Genomic DNA, 19,015 nt, shown 5'->3' on the forward strand with positions numbered 1-19,015 from the left:
TTTGTCAAAAAATTCCATACAGTGTATCTCACCAAGTTTTAAACTCAGAAGTCTTAATTACATATTTAATACACATGCTGATATTGGGCTACTATGGCAACGCTGGGAACTGAGTTACTATCTCAGATTTCTTCCATGGCTCTGAAATTCAAGGCTGTAGGCAGAATAAACACATTCCAGGACAACGGTCTGTGACTTTCCAAAGCATGTTTGAACAGCAAAGGAATCTAAACTAAAGTCATGGCAAAACTGGCAGGGCAACATGGCTATTTTAGTTGAGGTTAAATAGTAATAATGAGCTGTAGAGAAGAGGGACAGAGGCATGAACCCTTGTCAGGGGGTAAAATGTACTATAGCTAGAAGTGGAAAAGTCCTGAGACATAGGAATAGCCCCTCCCTACTGTTAAGGTAGAAAAAAATTTAGGACAATTGGAAGGACTGGAAGGGGTAGAGAATGAGTTCTGGTTCCACAAATGTAGAAAAGGCTACACTGTAAAGGAGTTCAGCTGGGATGAAATAGAGATTAACCAGTTAGCTAGTTTTGACAGAAAGCCAAAGCAGGAGGTCTGGAAGGTTTTAAGAAACCAGAACTAAGTGAATAGCATGGTTCATGAGTGGTTGAGAATCCAGAGTCTGTGATGTATAAGACCTCATTTTGGCATAGGTTTCAAGTTCACTCATGCTAGTCTTATTTTAACCACACAACTATCCTGTTGTAAAAGGTTTACAAAGGCTCTTATAATTGTTTTCATTTTGTAGATAAGGACAGTAAGTCTTGTGGAGGTCATATGACCTTTTCTAGTCACTCAGTTGATAAATGGTAGACTCAGTTGATAAATGGTAGATTACAAAGACACTTTTTAAAAAATTTTAACAACTCTGATGGTTATGTTTTCTTATTTACATAGTGTTTTTAGTTCTCCTATCATATTGACTTTTCACAATAACCCAGTGAAGTTGACAAGAATGAGAAAATACTTATAAACTTTTAGGAATGCCCATATTTTAACTAAATAATTATAAAAGATTATCAGTTATGAATCAAACCTGTATTAGCATATCTAAATAGTATCTAAAGAATTTCTAAATATATCTAAATAGTTCTGATTATTAAATATATTTGTTTTTAAAAAGCTAATTATATTATATTCTTAATTTGATATGTTTGAGAAGATTAAGACTGCAGGTTATAACTACAAAGCAATACCTGCAAACGTAATACCAATGTAATGAAATACAATGCACAGCCTTAGAGGGTAAATAGAATAAGCAGGAAGTTCAAAGTGAACACTCCCCCAAAGTATGTCTTTCTTGCTAAATACTATGCTTAATATGTCACCAAAACAATTGGTGGAATAAACATAATGAGGGGACGGACCTACTATATACATACTCTCACAAAGTCAGTCCTTGGATGATAAAAGTTACAGAGCATTTAGATTTTTTTCCCCCTTGTGTCTGATCTCTAGAGAGATATAAAGTTGTCTCAATTAATTAATTAAAGGCATTGTAGTCAGTTTTTTCTAAAGTGTTTTCAAAGGAATAATATTGGGAAATTCGCTCTAAGTTTTCATAATTTAAAAAAATATATCCATGTGCTGTCCTTTTCATACAAGTTTCTCTTCTGAGGCCCATATGGTCTTTTGCTTTCATCTCATGGCTTCAAAATTTAATCCCATGTTGACTCTCTGGAAACACACAAGTGGTTATCTTGGAAATGAGGCCGAATATATTTGGTTTTGTTTTTGAAACAAGAAGCTGACTCTCGGTAATCTCCACTGCTGTTATTTAGGCTGGGCATCTGTGGTGTGTTGGGCACGCAATCATTTTCAGTTAAATGTGCCTATGTCCTGTGAAAGTCCCATAAGAGCTTGCAGAATCATGATTATAGATCCAAAGAGGAAATGTACTTCTTGAACATTTCCAGGTAAGCAATTTTCTTGCAACAAAAACCCAATTATTTTGTAAATGTTCAGTGGGAAACTCTAACACTAAAATGTCTCAATATGTTTAAGACATTGTGGAGTGATAATGTCATATCCTTGATTAGATTTTCAGATGTGTACTCTTGGGCTCATGGATTTTAAAATCTGTTTCTTTTTAATATATTAATTATGAGATTACATCTAAGCATTTTACTCTTTATTTAAAGATCTGTAAACATTCATTTGTGTTTATATAAGAACAGTCATCAAAATGGTAATTGTAGGAAAAGTGCAGAAACAAAAATCACTCTTAACATGTAAAAGAGCTGAAATATCATACTTCATCCTTGAGTAAAGAACATGTTAACCTATTGCTCAACAAGTGCCATTCAGTAAGATTTGTATTTTCTCTTTGCAATTTTTTTCCGTAATACATGTCCTAATGTTAGAGCGAGTATCCTTCTGGTGATCACCATTCAACTTACTGAGAAGTGCGTTCTTTTGTGTTTGTGGTAAATAATTTGATTATCATTTTTGCAAATATATGGAGAGAACAAACTGTGAAAAAATAAAATTAATTCAGAATCACTGGAGATATTTAGTATTATTTCAATTAATGGTGAAACTGAGAAAATTTTTATACCTTGGAAAGTCATTTATTCAAACAATCTAAAGAAATTTTCTTGCATTATATGTGTTTTTACAAAGTGTGGTATATATTGATTCACTTTTCTAGATATAACCTCAATCATACAGGAACCCCTAAACTTCAAAGTTTGAAGAAAAGTTTAAACAGCAATGTCCCAAGTTGTAGAAAATATGAACATTTACAAATGTTTCCAGTTAGAATGAGTAGAATATGTCAGTGATTGTTGATGGCCTTAAAGCCCAACTCTTTCAAATGCAAAGTACTGGAAATATCTGGGATGCTTCAAGGAAAGGAGAAAGAAGAGACAGACAGAGAAAATAAAAAAGGAGAAAAGAACAGCAACTCTTGTGACTTGTGACCAGCAGATTTCTCTAGAATGGTGAGCTGTGATGGACTTCAGTGCCACCACTCAAAATTACAAGTACAGAGATGAATATAGTGAGGTGACCATCAAGAAGCAAGATTAAAAATATAATAGCTTTCCAGTATAGGGACAAAAAGACATAGAGGCCACAGGAGCTCTCATTGTGGGTCACAAATGCAGTGTTTTTCAAATAGCTGGTTGTGGCTTTTAATGAGTCATCAGATTAATTTAAAAAACCGTTTTTAAAAACCAAAAATAAAATGGAAAAATAATAGAATAAGAAAGGAAGGAAGAAAAAGAAAAGAAAATATTACAGTACATTAGAAAGAGCAAGCTTTTATTTCCTGTGTGTATATGTTTGTGCATTGTGTAAAACTGTAAAATATATCTTTTCCTGTAGGTCGCATTTCAAAAGATTTGAAAATTGTTACATTAACACCAACTGTGGTGAAGCTGGATCTTGGGGACATTCAGGAAAAGAACATGCTAAATCCTAATCACATCAGTTTCTCTAAAACTGTCACTACACAAAAATGTATGTTCAAACTGAGGAGATCTTAGCTCCAAAAAAAACAGTTGAATGGCGTTAAGTATGTTCTGTTTAATAATGCAGAAAAGTTTGATCCTTTGAGAAGGATTTCATCCAAATGATTAAAATATACTTGCAAATGTTTTAATCTTAAATTTCAATTATCTTCAGCATTTACTTACATGAAGCATTTAATTCCCCAGCTACCAGATAAATGATGTGCGCTTTACTTTTACTTTTCCAAGACCATTGGTTTTAATATTAGAAAAGAAATAAGTCGTGGAACAGAAACAGTTCTATAATGGTGACACAGTGTTTAACATAAGTATTAGATCTTATAAGGTTAATTAGCACAATTTTATAGTAGTGAAAGTAATGGATTGTAAAGTAACTCTTATATGGAGAATAGGACCCTGTCATTGCAACGTGCCCTTGAACTGAATGGTTTTCAGGCATCTGACTGATTAGGATGCTTGTAGATACATTTTATATGGTATCAAATTGTCCTTATAATGTACACAGGTTGATAAGGTGAGAAATTCTGAGAAACTCAGACTCATAAGTTATTGATTTGAAAAACATGAAAATGTTCCAAAGTCTATCTTAGTCAAAGGAGGTTTCAAGGAGTTCCTAAGTTTCAAAGAAATTGAAAATACTATTTTCTTAAGAAATTATTTTTTAAAATATCATAGAGATTTTGAGCTTAATGTACATACACAGAGGGACTTATTATTGCTTGGATGAGGGAATGAATGTTTACTCAAGATTTCTTGATCTTTTAACCAGGAATTAATATTCCGTGTTTACCAAAGGGAAAAAAAACGTAAAGTGTAGATAAGGCATGGGTAATTGTTTTGCTTTAGCACAAAGTCCTTGAGAGATTAGCTTAAGCATTTGTCACAATCTTGAATATTTTTTCTTCAGTGCTAAAATCTGTCACTCCTTCAGGATCATAGCAATCTTATCTTTTCTGGGGATAATCTTTTATTTCTTGTGCCACAAAGCGTCTGGAATTATACAGTTTGTAGTATGAATGCTTTGTTTTTCAAAAATGTTAAAATAATTATCAATGAACACTACCTTATCAGTAAAAAGTGGTCCAGGATTTCACAGGCATTCTAAAAGGTGCCATTATTTTCAAGTCTCTAAAGGCACTTACCTCTTGCATATAGTTTATTTTCTATTTCTACTACAAGTTTCTAAACTTGTAGGCAAGAAGTACCTTAAAAAGTCAGAATCAAGTAGCATATGCTCAGATTAATCAGGGTAGAAAAAATCCATTTCTCATTTTCTATTGAGATTTTAAATCTAATGATGAAGTTAACATTGATTTTATTGTCCCATCTAAATCCAATCTTTAATGTAATGAGACTCCTCCTACTTGACACTATACTAGTGCAATAGTTGATTTCAGGAATTTACATGAGTAGAAAAATTCAGAATCAGACTTTCAACTTGCAATTTAATGGAATAAGTAGGCTTGATTTTCCACTTCAAACTGACTTCATTTATCACTGCATTAAACACCTTTGACCCTATCAGGCAGAAGTACTGATGGTGATATTTGAGTAGGGGCTTTCATTGTTGAGACTTTCAACAGGAATCACTGGGATTCTCAAACTGCAAATAGAAGGGAAAAAATCATTGCTTTTCATAAAAAGAATTTTTCAAGTATAGGAAATATCATGTCTATTCTGAGCAAAGACTAACCCTTAAGAATTATGTGGATATAGCAAGAGACTGAAGAACACGTCCAGAAACCACTAAAATCAGAAGGGAGTGGAGACCAATGAGGAAAAAAAGCTAAGGACTATTTCACTCTTTCTCTCTCTCCTACACACACAAATACACAAAGACGTATTTATTAAATGAAATACAAATAACTGCAACAGGCTAGAAACACAATGGAAAATTACATACGTTAAAGAGAAGAAGTTAAATTTTCTTCACCTGCATAATTTCTTCAAGTCTCCTTTTCCTTTTTTTTCCTCTTCACTTACTGTATTATTCCAGCCCTAAATATTTGAAATATCAGGACAGAGCCAACTTAACAAATGATGATACCAGCTGTATCAAAATACAGATTTTGCAAAAATAATTATTCTAAATATTATGTTAAAGAGCTATAGGGTGCAGAAATGTGTACATATAAGCATATATTTTAAACATTTATGAAAATACATGGGGCACATTTCCACATATCAGAAAAACAAAACTTTTGTTTTTTGGCCGCGTTGGGTCTTCATTGTTGCGTGTGGGCTTTCTCTAGTTGCGGCAAGCGGGGGCTACTCTTCATTGCGGTGGCTTCTCTTGTTGCAGAGCACGGGCTTTAGGCACGTGGGCTTCAGTAATTGTGGCACACGGGCTCAGTAATTGGGGCTCACGGGCTCAATAGTTGTGACGCACAGGCTTAGATGCTCTGCAGCATGTGGGATCTTCCCAGACCAGGGATTGAACCCCTGTCCCCTGCATCAGCAGGCAGATTCTTAACCACTGCGCCACCAGGGATGTCCCAAAACTTTTTTTTTTTTTTTTAAGTCATGAAATACTCAAAGACACAGTAATGAAATTTATTTTGCTTCAAAATTGCCTTTCATTGCTCTTCATGTACATTCTTGCATGACGACTTCAAGAACAGTATTTAAAAAACAAACAAACCATTACCCTTTCCTCATTTTTTTTGTTAGTTTAGATGTTCTGACAGACAAGATGGAAAAGTTGGGTTCATCAGGGCTGAGAAATAACCAGTTAAGCACAATGGATGGGAAAAGAAAAAATATTGATTGCATAGTAATACTGATTAAAGAGAGAAGTAAAGTTAGGAGTGGATTGAAGAATAAAGGTAAATGATGGGTTCAGTAGTTAGGATTGGAGATTTTGATGATGAGCTGACTAGTGTGCTGAAAAGATGGAAGGCTGTGATCAGAAAAATTGAAATATTGGTATTTAAGGAAGTGAAGTAATGATGATGACAAAGTTTAGTGTATGATTATGGCTGAGTAGGGCTAACAAAATAATTATTGGATATGAGAGGTTTGGGGAACTGAGAGGTCAAGGTATTGGATGAGTTATAAATGTAAATATGTAGGTCAATGAATGTTTAAAGAGATTCTCTCTTGTTCCTATGACATTAATTTCTTTTGACTTCTCTAAGACATACTGGATTTCATTGTCTTTCTTTTCTCATCTCCTAAATGTTTGGTAATCGGTTTTTTTGTTTTCTCTCTTAAGCTTGGACACTTGCTTGGCTCCAATCTCTGTATAAATTCTAGTCCTGCCCTCTGCTCCAGTTTCTAATTTCTCATTCCTTATTGCTAGATGGAGATGTATTTCTTTATTTTCTTCTAGCACTTGAATTTAGAGTTTCTTAAACTGAAATCATCAACTTTTCCTTTCCACTGTATCTCAGTTTGTTTCCACCCTGGTTTATGTTTTGTTTGTTTGTCATTTGGTTGGTTAGTTGGTTGGTCTTGCATTGTTATTTTTTCCTATTCAGGACTAAGATTGTTCTCATACAGACTAGACTCCATAAGGAGAGTTTCTCCTCTGTTTTCACTAACACCATACATTTTCTAGCTCCAAAAAGTTAGGTTTACTTTCCCAAGAGCTCTTCTATTATATTCTATTATTCTGTGCTTTCCTTTATTATTGCTCCAACTTCATGTAAATCTTTGTTTTCTCTCTTCAGAACTCTATATATGGTCTCTTCATTGAATTTTCCTTTTTCAGGTATTTCACATTGGTATACTTAAAGGAAACTCTGCTCAGAAATATTTACTTCTCAAAAGAGTTAGTAAAGCGTTTTTATTTTTCAGGAAAGTCTGGATTTTTCCACCTGATACTCAAGGCCAGGGTTGAGTGCCAGGCTAAAAAACGTACAGGTTTAAATGTACAGGTTTGTGTTTTTACCCCCTACCTCTCTATTCCAAACTTTTTCATTTCTTTGCTTTTGTTCATCCTCCTCTTTATGACCAGAATGTTCCCTACCATATTTCATTCTGTATTCCATATTAACGTCATCATCAGTCTTCTGGTCTAATAGTAAAATAATACTTTTTCATGTTCAGCTTCATGTCCTAAAAACTTTATCTCGGACTAAGCTTCTTATGAGCATATTTGGTCCTGTTCCTTAATATCAACTTACATCTTGGCTTTTGATTTTATTACTCCCAACTCAGTTATCACATCAAATACTTTTAACTTTGCCCTTTCTTAATTTGTTACCTTAGCCAATAACACTATCACCTAGTAACCGTATACTCTTTCCTGGCATTCACCATGTTTAAATCCATCTATTCAACAATACGGCCTCTGGAAAGCAAGCATCCTAACCAGGATTCTGACTCCTCTTGAGCTGTCATCTTCCATTTCTACCGCTCAAAATCCTGCCATAATTAGAGAGATGAGTCAAAAGTTATATCTTTCATAAAGCCTGTTGCAATGTTCCTAATATAGATATGATGAATCTTTATGATTTTTTATAACTCATTTATGCCACTTACCATATCCTGCCAAATGTTCTGTTTGGTTAGACATATTTTATATAAACTATTAAAGTATAATATCTCAGAGAACAGATATTATTTTAGTTTCCTTATGTCCCTCATAATTCCTGGTTCAAAACTTGCACTGATTTGTTTATAGATACTTGTTAGATAATAATTGTGTAACCTTATGAAGTATCTAGTCAAGAATATATAGGTATACTTTAATTAACAACAACAACAAAAATGTTCATTGATCTCTTACCTGTCTTAAGATGTAAGTATAAGAGTAGGACATTTTCTGGTAGTTAAACCCATCGAGACTCATTGAAGATTACTCTACTATAAACGTTTCTGAAGTTTTGTTTTCCCTTAAGCAAAACTATATCTATAAAGACAGATACATAAATGTTTCATTGATTATGTTTTAAAACGAACCTCAATTGTGATAAGTAAAACATTCAAAGTTAACTTGGCTAATAGTAAAAGTTATTTGATGTTTTAAGAATTGCTCCCATGAAAAGTATAAAATCAATATCAGAATAAAAGGAAAACAAATTTCATTATAATTAAGTTGCACAACAATCAAATCTGAGGAAAAATCACAGCTTCTATGTATTCTCCAAGGGCCTAGATCGATATTTTTACAATAATTAAGAATATACCTTTCAATATATGTAGAAAGTTACATACAAACTGTGTTCAGAAACATCTCGTTTGATCCTCAATAACAAAATAATCCTTTAAGTATCTTTAAATTTGAAATGATCAACATAATAAATAACTCCACAAGTAATCCCTTTCAGTCTCTTTCTGTTTATCTACCACATCCTTTGCTTCCAACTGAGACTCATTACAAAATTATGTTTTGAATTGGTTTCACAGCTTTAAGAAAGGCTACTCTTTGAACTTCCTTTGTATTTGTACTTTAAATTTTAAAAAGGGAGCAAGCAACCTCAGCTTCTGTTTTCCTATTTTCTATTTTTCTTCTTCCTCACTTGATTGACAAAGTTTGGACTGTGGTTTATGGATGCAATCTCCATCTACCCAATGGAGATTGCCTAGGCTAGATTTCTCTCAGAATCCTCCCTATGGGAACCCAATAAAATTAAAATTCTGCACTTGAAACCAATTTCAAACCCACTTTTCAATTAATTTTCATTTAAGTTCTCTCCCTCCATTTATCTAAAAATTTGATAGCATAAATGCTGAGGTTTTATATACAGACTCTGAAGTATAATTTCTTGATTTAAAAGTTTACTTAAAGCAGAAAAAGGAATCAAGATGTTTACATAGCTCCCACCATCTTCTTTCACTTTAGAGTAAAAATATTATAAGAAATAGAGAGGAATTAGGCTTTAAAAAAATCTCCTGAGTATTGAAGTTTCAATCACATCTACTGCCGCCCATGGATTTTCTAAACTGAAATAAATGCAGTAGTCATCTTCATGTGCCATATAAGTATATAAGGCCCCAAGTTATTAAATATAAGTTCATGCTTTGTCTTATATTAAAGGAAATGTAAGATATATGTAACTGTAGTATGTAATTTCTTTCTTTTTCCTTTGAGCCAGAACAAGATGTTTACTTGAATGCTATTACAGTGACTTATTTTTTTCTTTTATCTAGAAAAAGTAACTTAATTTTCACAGGATTAATTTTAGAATTAGAACCCAACATGTACTGTGCTTATTGAAGGAAAAGACATTGCAGAACTCAAGGGGGATATAGCCATTTGGGAAAAGGAAGATACTGGAGAGTGTATCCATTCCAAAATTTGGAAGACCTTTTACTCTTGTCCACTTTGTAAGGATACTAGGAGAATTCTTTCCTTAGGAGATCTGTATTGTGGGACTGATATTTCTATAACTGAACTGCTTATTCTTTATTCTTCTCAAGCATGAGCCTAAAAGGGAAAATGGGAGCTATGAAGGCAAAGCTCATCAATAGTCTCATCAATAGGTATACTCATCAATACCTAGGGAGTGAATGATTCCATATACAGTTGGAAGAATTAGAGGGATTGTTACTGTGGCATAACTTTACAGAATAAATGCCCCAATGACTAACTCAGGAGTTTCAGTGGATATTAGTAATTATGTTTATATCTAGTTCAAATATTAAATAAACCAGTAGTCTGAGAAAGTTGTGGCAATTCTTTCCAACACTAATTTATAAATAAGGAATTGTTAAAGATATCAGAGATTCTCCTATTAGATATCTACAAAACAGTGAGTTAATAAAAGTTTTTTAAAAGTCTGTTAAGGTAAAAACAACTTCACCAAGACGTTAGAATACAAGAGAATAAATATACAAGCATATTTGGTTCCTTTTTTCACTTTTATTTTCTTTTTGTTTTTTGCTTACCCTAGGAAGAAACTGCTACACAAATATTTTTAGGTGCCTAAGAAAACAAAACATCATTTTCAGCCTTATAGATTTGGTAGACAAACATAAATTTAATTTCATCTCGTTCAGAAGATTTTCTACTTTTAGTTGAAAATTAATTGCTTTGAAAGGGGCAACTCTCTGGATTGGCTATCTTAATATTCTTGTTGTGGAGTTATACAGTATTATCTCATGCCTGATGCTATGTCACTGTCCTCTTATTCCTGGTGTCTGGCTCCTACTCTTTTTCAGCCTTATCACGTAGAAACTGTAGACTGGAACCACTTTTTAAATGATCTCCTTTGGTTGCCTGAACAGCAGGGAAGATTTTTATTCATTTGCAGCAAGAAACTCAATCATTCTAGGTTCCAATTAGAGAAAGCCTAGGGGCCCTCTTTATTAATCTGAAACACAAATTGTATCAAGACTTGCTAAACCAGTTAATATTTTTATGGTGAAGCTTATTTTATTAAGAAGCTTGAACATTTTAAGTACTAATTGGAATATATATAGGCTATTTTTAATCGATGTGTAAACTCTAACCTCCATTTTGTTAAAATTGCATCTTATGGTGCTAAATTTTTTGCCACCTTGAAGATTTATCATACAGAGTACAATCAAGAATCCTGCAATGTTCGGTGTCAGGAGTGACTTATACTGCTATAATCTCCTGTTAACCATTTTTGCAGGTGTTTGTTCATTATTTCCTAAAAGAGAGAATTATTATTTTAGAAAAAAAGTTTTTTAAATACTGGCAACTTGAGTAATTTTTCTAGATCTTTAACTTCATTTCTATACACAAAATTTAAAATATATATCTAAATTTAATTACATATTTACAGAGCCATGTGCTTTAAGATATGACTTAAAGCTTATGAACACTAACAGAGAAAAAATTGACAGTTTAGATTTGGGGAGTATAAATTTATGTATGGAAATGTATAGGTATTTGCATATAATTATATCTGTGTGTTTAAATTCCAACTTATACATGAAGAAATATTGCCTCTTAATATAATAAAATACTTCTATTAAGCAGTATTTTAAGGATGAATTTTCTGAAATTCAAATTATCCTTAATGTAACTGTTATCTTAATGTTGGCCTTATGTGGCTTTGTAGAAAGGATGCAATTTCTAATTATTTCAGTTACATGCAGTTAATCATAATTTTATTGTGCCAGCTTTTTTCTTTAAAGAATTTTAAGGATGTCTATGGTCCAAGATTATCCAGTCTATCAGTTTTAAAATAAGAATTAGTAAATTCAAATAGCAACAAGCAAATGTGGAATATATGAAGAAAGTTGAGAAGTATTAATGGTTTGACTTTTATTAAAGATGCTATCAGAATGAGTTGTCTATATAATTGAATGATATAAATTATTGTATTATTCTAATGTTTTTAGATAACAAGCTTTTACTAAAAAACTAAGCAATTTTTTTTACCACATTGCTGATCTACTTATTTTGATACAATTTACAATATTTATTATTATTTGGTTCACAACTTTTATTTCTTTTACAAAATTTTGTCAGAAAAATATATATTCTTCATCTTAGAAAAGCTGTGGTAGTCATAGGCACCACTTATCAAGACCTATGTTCTAATTGTATTCACAACAACAAAGCATAAGTTCAACGTTTTCACCAAAATAAACAAATAATTTAAGCTTTTTTGAAAATAATTTACAATGGTAAGATAAAATCATGTTTAAATTTAAAAATGTTAACATAGAAGAACTAGGAAAATATTCATCATGTTAGAACACAAGGGGTAGTGGGCAAAACATTGACTATGGATTCAGACCAGGGTTTGAATACATCTCTAATCTTCTATATTATTATCTGCATTATATTTTTTAAAATGATACTCACCATGTTCTTATGAGGATTATAGAAAATCTACGTAGAGTAACTAGGACATTGTCAGCACATGGTGATAAATACTCATAACCATTCTTATCATTAACAATTACATAAGACTGAACTCTTTGAAGGCAGAAATTCATGATTCATTTATCCTTTCTTCCCTGAAAGCAGGTTTTGAGAATTCTTTGCAAGTATTTGATTAAAGGAGAACTGTCAGTTTCTATGAGTTCAGTTTTTTCTTAGATTCCACATATAAGTGAAGTCATATAGTATCCGTCTTTCTCTGTCTGACTTTTCCACTTAGCGTAATGCCCTCAAGGTCCATCCATATTGTCACAAATGGCAGGTTTTCCTTCTTTTTTTATGACTGAATAATATTCCATTACATTTGGAATTCATTTTCTTTATCCATTCATTTGTAAATGGACACTTAGGTTGTTTCCATGTCTTGGCTATTGTAAATAGTGCTAAAATGGATATGGGTGCAGATACCTTTTTGAAACAGTGATTTTTTTTTCCCCCTTTGGATATATACCCACAAGTAGAATCACTGGACCATATGGTAATTCTACTTCTAATTTTTTGAGGAACCTCCATACTGTTCTCCATAGTGGCTGCACCAATTTACATTCCCACCACCAGTGTAGGAGGGTTCCCTTTTCTCCACACCCTCCCCAACAATTATTACTTCTTGTCCTTTAGAAGGCAGCCTTTCTAACAGGTATAAGTGTTTTCTCATTGTGGTTTTGATTTGCATTTCCCTGGCTGTTAGCGATGTTGTGCATCTCTTCATGTACCTGTTGTCCATTCGGAAATATCTCCTTTGGAAAAAATGTCTATTCAGATTATCTGTTTTTAATCAGGGTTTTTTGCTGCTGACTTGTATGAGCTCTTTCTTTATTTTGGATATTTACCCCTTATCTTATTTACCCAGACATAATACTTGCAAATACTTTCTCTCATTCCATAGGCTCTGCCTTTTCATTTTTTAAGTTGTTTCTTTTGCTGTGCTGAAGCTTTTTAATTTGACGTGGTCCCACTTGTTTATTTTTGCTTATATTGTCAAATCTGAAAAATCATCACCAAGACCAATGCCAAGGAGCTTCTTTCCTGTTTTAGGTTTTCAGGTCTTACATTCAAGTTTTTAATCCATTTTGAGTTAATGTCTATGTATAACATAAAATAGGGGCCCAGCTTTATTCTTTTGTGTGTGGCGCTTCAGTTTTCCCTGCACTATTTATTGAAGAGACTGTCCTTTCCCCTATTGTGTATTCTTGCCTCCTTTGTCAAAAATTAATTGACCGTATATGCATGGGTTTATTTTTGAGCCTTCTATTCCATTTATCTATGTGTCTACATTTTTGCCAATATCATACTCTTTTAATTACTATATCTTTGAAATATCATTTGAAATCAGGAAGTGTGAAACCTCCAGCTTTTTCCTTCTTTCCAAGATTGCTTACCTATTTGGGGCCTTTTGTTGTTGCATACAAATTTTAGGGTTGTTTGTTCTTTTTATGTGAAAAATGCCATTGGAATTTTGATAGGGATTGCATTGAATTTGTAGATTGCTTTGGGTAGTATAGACATTTAATACTAATTCTTTCAATCTATGAGCAAAGACCATCTTTCCATTTATTTGACCTCTTCAGTTTCTTTCATTAATGTCTTATAGTTTTCAGTGTACAGATTTTTCACCCCCTTGGTTACATTTTTTTTCTAAGTATTCTATTCTTTTTGTTGCGATTATAAAATAGATTTTCTTAATTTGTTTCTGATATTTCATTGTTGGTGTATAGAAATTCAATTGATTTTTGTCTATTGATTTTGTATCTTGTAACTTTACTGAATTCATTTATTAGTTTTAAGAGTTTTTTAGTGGAATTTTTAGGGTTTTCTTTATATGCTATCATATCATCTGCAAATGAAGACAGTTTTACTTCTTCCTTTCCAATTTGGTTACCTGTTATTTATTTTCCTGCTTAATTGCTCTGGCTAGGACTTCCAGTAAAATGTTGAATAAAAGTGGCCAGAGGCAGGGGTGGGGGATAGGGGAAATGGGTGAAGGTGGTCAAAAGGTACAAAATTCAAGTTATAAGATAAGTTCTGAGGATATAATGTATAGTATGCCAACTATAGTTAATAATACTGGATTGTATATTTTAAAGTTGTTAAGAGAGTAGATCTTAAAAGTTCTCATCACAAGAAAAAAAATAACTACGTGAGGTGATGGATGTCCACTAAACTTATTGTGGTGATCATGTGGCAACATTTACATATATCAAATCATTATGCTCTGCACCTTAAACTAGTGCAGTGTTGTGTGTCAGTTATATCTCAGTAAAGCTAAGGAGGAAAGAAAAGAGATAACTTGCAGAAAAATAAACCTCTAGAAGGATGAGAAAGCAGGAAAGGTAAGGGGGAGAAATTTCAGGTGGTTTCAGGCAAAGCTGTGCCCCAACAATGGTGGCCCCAAATGCAAAGGTATAATTCCAGGTACCTCTGTGGAAGGCTGCTCCAATAGCCCACAGGCAATCCTCCAGAGACCAGCAGGTATGAGACATTTAGCCACAGAATCTGGGCCGCAGGACCTGCTATCTATCAGTGACTACTACAGTGACTCAACTAATTAGCTCCTTAATACATGTCTGCTTAGTTAAGGAGAATAGAATAAAATTATAATTGCCATACCTCCAAAATCTTCTGAGTGAGTGCATTATGGTTCTTTTGGTGTCTTATAGAAGTTAGCACATAGTTATCCATGAAATGTGTGTTAAATATTATAAATTGCTTAATTAATTCACAGAATATGTAACATTTCATATATTTTTTGTTTATATGCATGTTTAAATCCAATAGGCCAGAACCTGTTTTGTGGACAAAGGATGGCGGAGAATTACCAGATCCTGACCGAATGGTTGTGAGTGGTAGGGAGCTAAACATTCTTTTCCTCAACAAAACGGATAATGGTACATATCGATGTGAAGCCACAAATACCATTGGCCAAAGCAGCGCAGAGTATGTTCTCATTGTACATGGTGAGTACCTTTTGACATTATTATACATGCGAGAATGACCTGAAAAACTGCTTAAATTTATCAAAATCTTTAGAATAATAAACAAATTTAAATGGGTTTTCTTTTCCTTTCATAAGGACTTCTCATAAGTGTAAATATCTCCAAGTTTCATAATTAATATGTTTCAAGTCAAACTAATAAAATTACAGCCTATACTCAAAATTTATATTTGTGAAAGATTTTTTTATTATAAATATACTGTATAATATTTGGTGGTGAATAGTAAATCATATTAATGGTTTTCTTTACGTTTTACAAATAAATGCTTTAAATTATAAATCAGAATCATGAAAACAATATTTTCCCTAAGTTAATTTTGGTAGTATTATCATAAAAATATGCTTTATAATCACTATTACTAGTTTTACAAAGAGAGACAGCATGTAATCGAGATGTAGCAAAGACAGAGGTGTACAATACTAGTGAAAACTGCACTAATTTCTTATGAACAATAATTTGAAACACCCACAGACATTTTTTTCTCCTCTGCAATAATCTCACAATTTGAGTAAATATAGGAAAATGGCAAAAAGACATACCAATACCCAAGATTAAAAAGAATCTCTGTTTTTCCTAAACTCCAAAAGCCAGGACAAGTTGTTCATGAGGTAGCTTTAACATATTGTTAGACGAAGATGAACTTTTCTGAAATCGATAAATATCACAATAAACAAAATTAGTCAGGTTTCTTTATTGCAAGACTTCTCAGAGTTTATTTATAGGGTACAATGTGAATCTCCAAGAGAAAAAAGCATTAGAGAATGTAAGATTTTTCTCATATAGTTCACCAAGAAAACGTTTTTTTAAGACTAATGTTGTGTTCTACACAATATTACAGTATTTGAATGAGTACTGTGTAAAAATTACACAATGCTGTAATAAATCCAATGGATCTTAGAAATCCTGAAGGGAGTACATTTATTTGAAATCTTTCTCATGAACCTAAGTATAAAATAACTATAAGAAGCATGGGTTAATTTTATACCTTTCCAAAAAGGAATTTGGGGGATAAAGTCTAATTCTTTGTAAAGGGATTTAATTTTAGGGGAAAAATAATCCCATTTGTGTTTTTTTCCAAGATGTTTACTTTTTTATGATACAGGCCAAAATTGGAGAAAGAATAATGTATTAAATCAATTTACAACTTTATTTTCAAATTGCCTTAGTGTCTACCATTTCTCAGTTCTTAATAACACTTTTGTTCTTGAAGGCAAACAAAGTCTTGCATTGAATAGATTTTCCACATATAAACATCTTGAAGATAACAGAGCTGAGAGAGTAATTTCTAGTATCTCATTAATTGTGCAAATTCCAGCTTTTGGGAAAGATCAGCCTAATCAAATTAGACTGATAAATTGGAATTACATGTAGTAACCCCCTGTAGATAAACCCTACCAGGCTCACTGCCAGAGAGAATATAAGAACCACTGAGTGTGTCAAGAAGATAAGTTAGATCCTTAGAGCAGGATCCAGGAGTAGCTTTCAGTTCGTGCTGACCTGGATGTTTAGATCCTGCAGTCACGGAAATGAAGTCTGATTCACCCTCAACTTGCTAAACGCTTCTCTCACCTAACAGTTTTTGGGAACCTAGGGGCATGTTGCATAGCATGTCACATTGTGTTGAAAGCAATATGGCATAAAAATGTAGAGAATTAGAAGGGAAGTGACAGAAAAAATAATATACTTAGATGAAAAGTATGTCATTTGTTTTTTTAAAGTAATTCAAGTGGGGAAAATTCATATGTTTTCTCAGTGTTTGCAAGCTAGCCAACAGCATGATTTCCTAAATAGCCAAGCTACCTTTAGGTAGTTGGCAGTTGACATATTTCTAATAAATACTTCTCTGAGCACTTTGTAAGAAGTCATTTTTGGCTTTGCTTTTTGAACTACAATTCATCAAAAGCACCCCATAGATTAATGCTATTCATGCTGCTAGATAAATGCTGTGAAGTTCAACAGTGGTTTACCTAGGATTATTGACACAAGTAATGAGAGGCTTGATGAAACAGTGAAACCATATTACACTGTGTTTAAAAAGGGCTCCAATTGGGTTCATTACAAAATAAAGGTTTTTTTTCCTCCTTTGCGCACAGGGTATAATGTTTCATTAGTCACTGGTTGTGTAAATATAAAAAGCTACTCTCTTCTGTTAATGGTTTGGCTGTTTCAAAACCCAACTAAATGATGAAATTTGAGTGGTATTTCAATCTATAATGAATGCTGTATGCATTTCGGAATGGAGTGATAAGTGATCATTTGTGAGAACTTTACCCTTTTATCTTTTACACCAAGTTTGATTTTACATTAGCTGTGATAATTTAATATAGCTCTAGCACAGAAGGGCCTTTCATGAGCTGAGACTGTCTTTGATTCTACCACAGTTACCTAGGTTCTATTGATTCTTAACTTGATGGAGGTCAGAGCACTTTGCTGTGAAATCATCTGCTATCTCGGTACCATCCTAATGGTTAGATTTTATTCTTTGGATGTCAGTGGAAGTGCATTATTTAAATGTTTTCACACTTAATTGTTAACAGCACTGACTTTGTATGTCATGGACACTGGAGTGTTCCCCTCCACCCTAACCCCCATGATACCTTTGCAAATTTAAGCATTACAATTGCAGATGGTAATTTGAAACTGCCAGTCTGGTTCTCACTCTCAATGAAAGGCCTAACAAAATTCAGTACATGTATACAAATACCTGTAAGATAAAACATTACACTTTTGAAACATTTGCACTGTAGAGACTCCATTAGGAAAAAAGGTACCATTTTTTCATTAACAAGCTCAGCAATGGAAAAATTAATCTGTTAAATTAGTAGCCATAGTTATACTATTAATTCCTGTGAGCACAGTAGTTTTTTGTTTTTTGCTTCTGTATAAAAATATTGAAGTTACTCTCATGTTATTATTGTTTTCATGCTATTTATTTCTTTTGAATGGCTAATTACTTCCATATTAATGGTCTTGAAATATGCTCTTCTATTGCTGTTTTTACTATTTGGAGAACTCAGATCAAAGGAAATATTCATTCATTCCTCAAATAAATATTTAGCATTTATTCACTGAGTGCAAATGTACTATAGGAGCAAAGGTGAATAGCACTCAAGAAGCTTAGAGTTAAACATGAACGATAAGCATTCAAGTAAGTATAGTACAAAAATCAAAGAGTTATGGGAGTATGGATATACAATGATGTAGATATTCAGAGTTTGTGACAACATGGTCCAAGTGTCTGGAATTAAAAAAAAATAGTAACACAGTACTCCTGGATTATTTATAAACAAATGGCATACGTCATAAATAGAAGTACCCACCAGTGCCAGGTACATAGATATATAATAAATCAGAGTATTATTATTATAATATTACTAGTAGTCTTATGATACCTTAAGGCAATCTCAGTCCAATGCTCTGGTACAAAATTTACCCAAAGGTTGTGTACAATTTACTGCCCATAGTCTTCCCTGAATGGTACCCAGAGCATAAATTAAGTTATCCCTATTGAAGAATGAGAAAATTCTATATTCTTGTTAACTAAGCAATAGAGAAGATCATAAAAAATCAACACTATAGCAAATTAGTAATATAGAGAGAGCAGGATAAAAGTTATAATCACCCTTGTTTCTCTGATGCAACATCAAGTTCGGAAAGTTTAGATAAAATATCCTCTCCTCAAAGAAACGCTACCCAGATCTCCATCTTTTAGTCTAGAGATCATAGAATATA

General features: G+C 32.8%; 1 protein-coding gene across 1 annotated transcript in view; it reads left to right on the plus strand.

Moving 5' to 3' along the window:
• The window catches only part of CADM2 (cell adhesion molecule 2), a 243,622-nt gene that overhangs the window by 147,994 nt on the left and 76,613 nt on the right, over window positions 1-19,015 (plus strand). The window contains exon 7 of the mRNA XM_061192976.1: window positions 15,066-15,244. Coding sequence (XP_061048959.1) covers window positions 15,066-15,244 — 179 coding nt within the window. The remainder of the gene's footprint in view (window positions 1-15,065; window positions 15,245-19,015) is intronic.

The sequence above is a fragment of the Eubalaena glacialis genome, chromosome 6 (genome assembly GCF_028564815.1).
Source record: "Eubalaena glacialis isolate mEubGla1 chromosome 6, mEubGla1.1.hap2.+ XY, whole genome shotgun sequence".
Lineage (NCBI taxonomy): Eukaryota > Metazoa > Chordata > Mammalia > Artiodactyla > Balaenidae > Eubalaena > Eubalaena glacialis.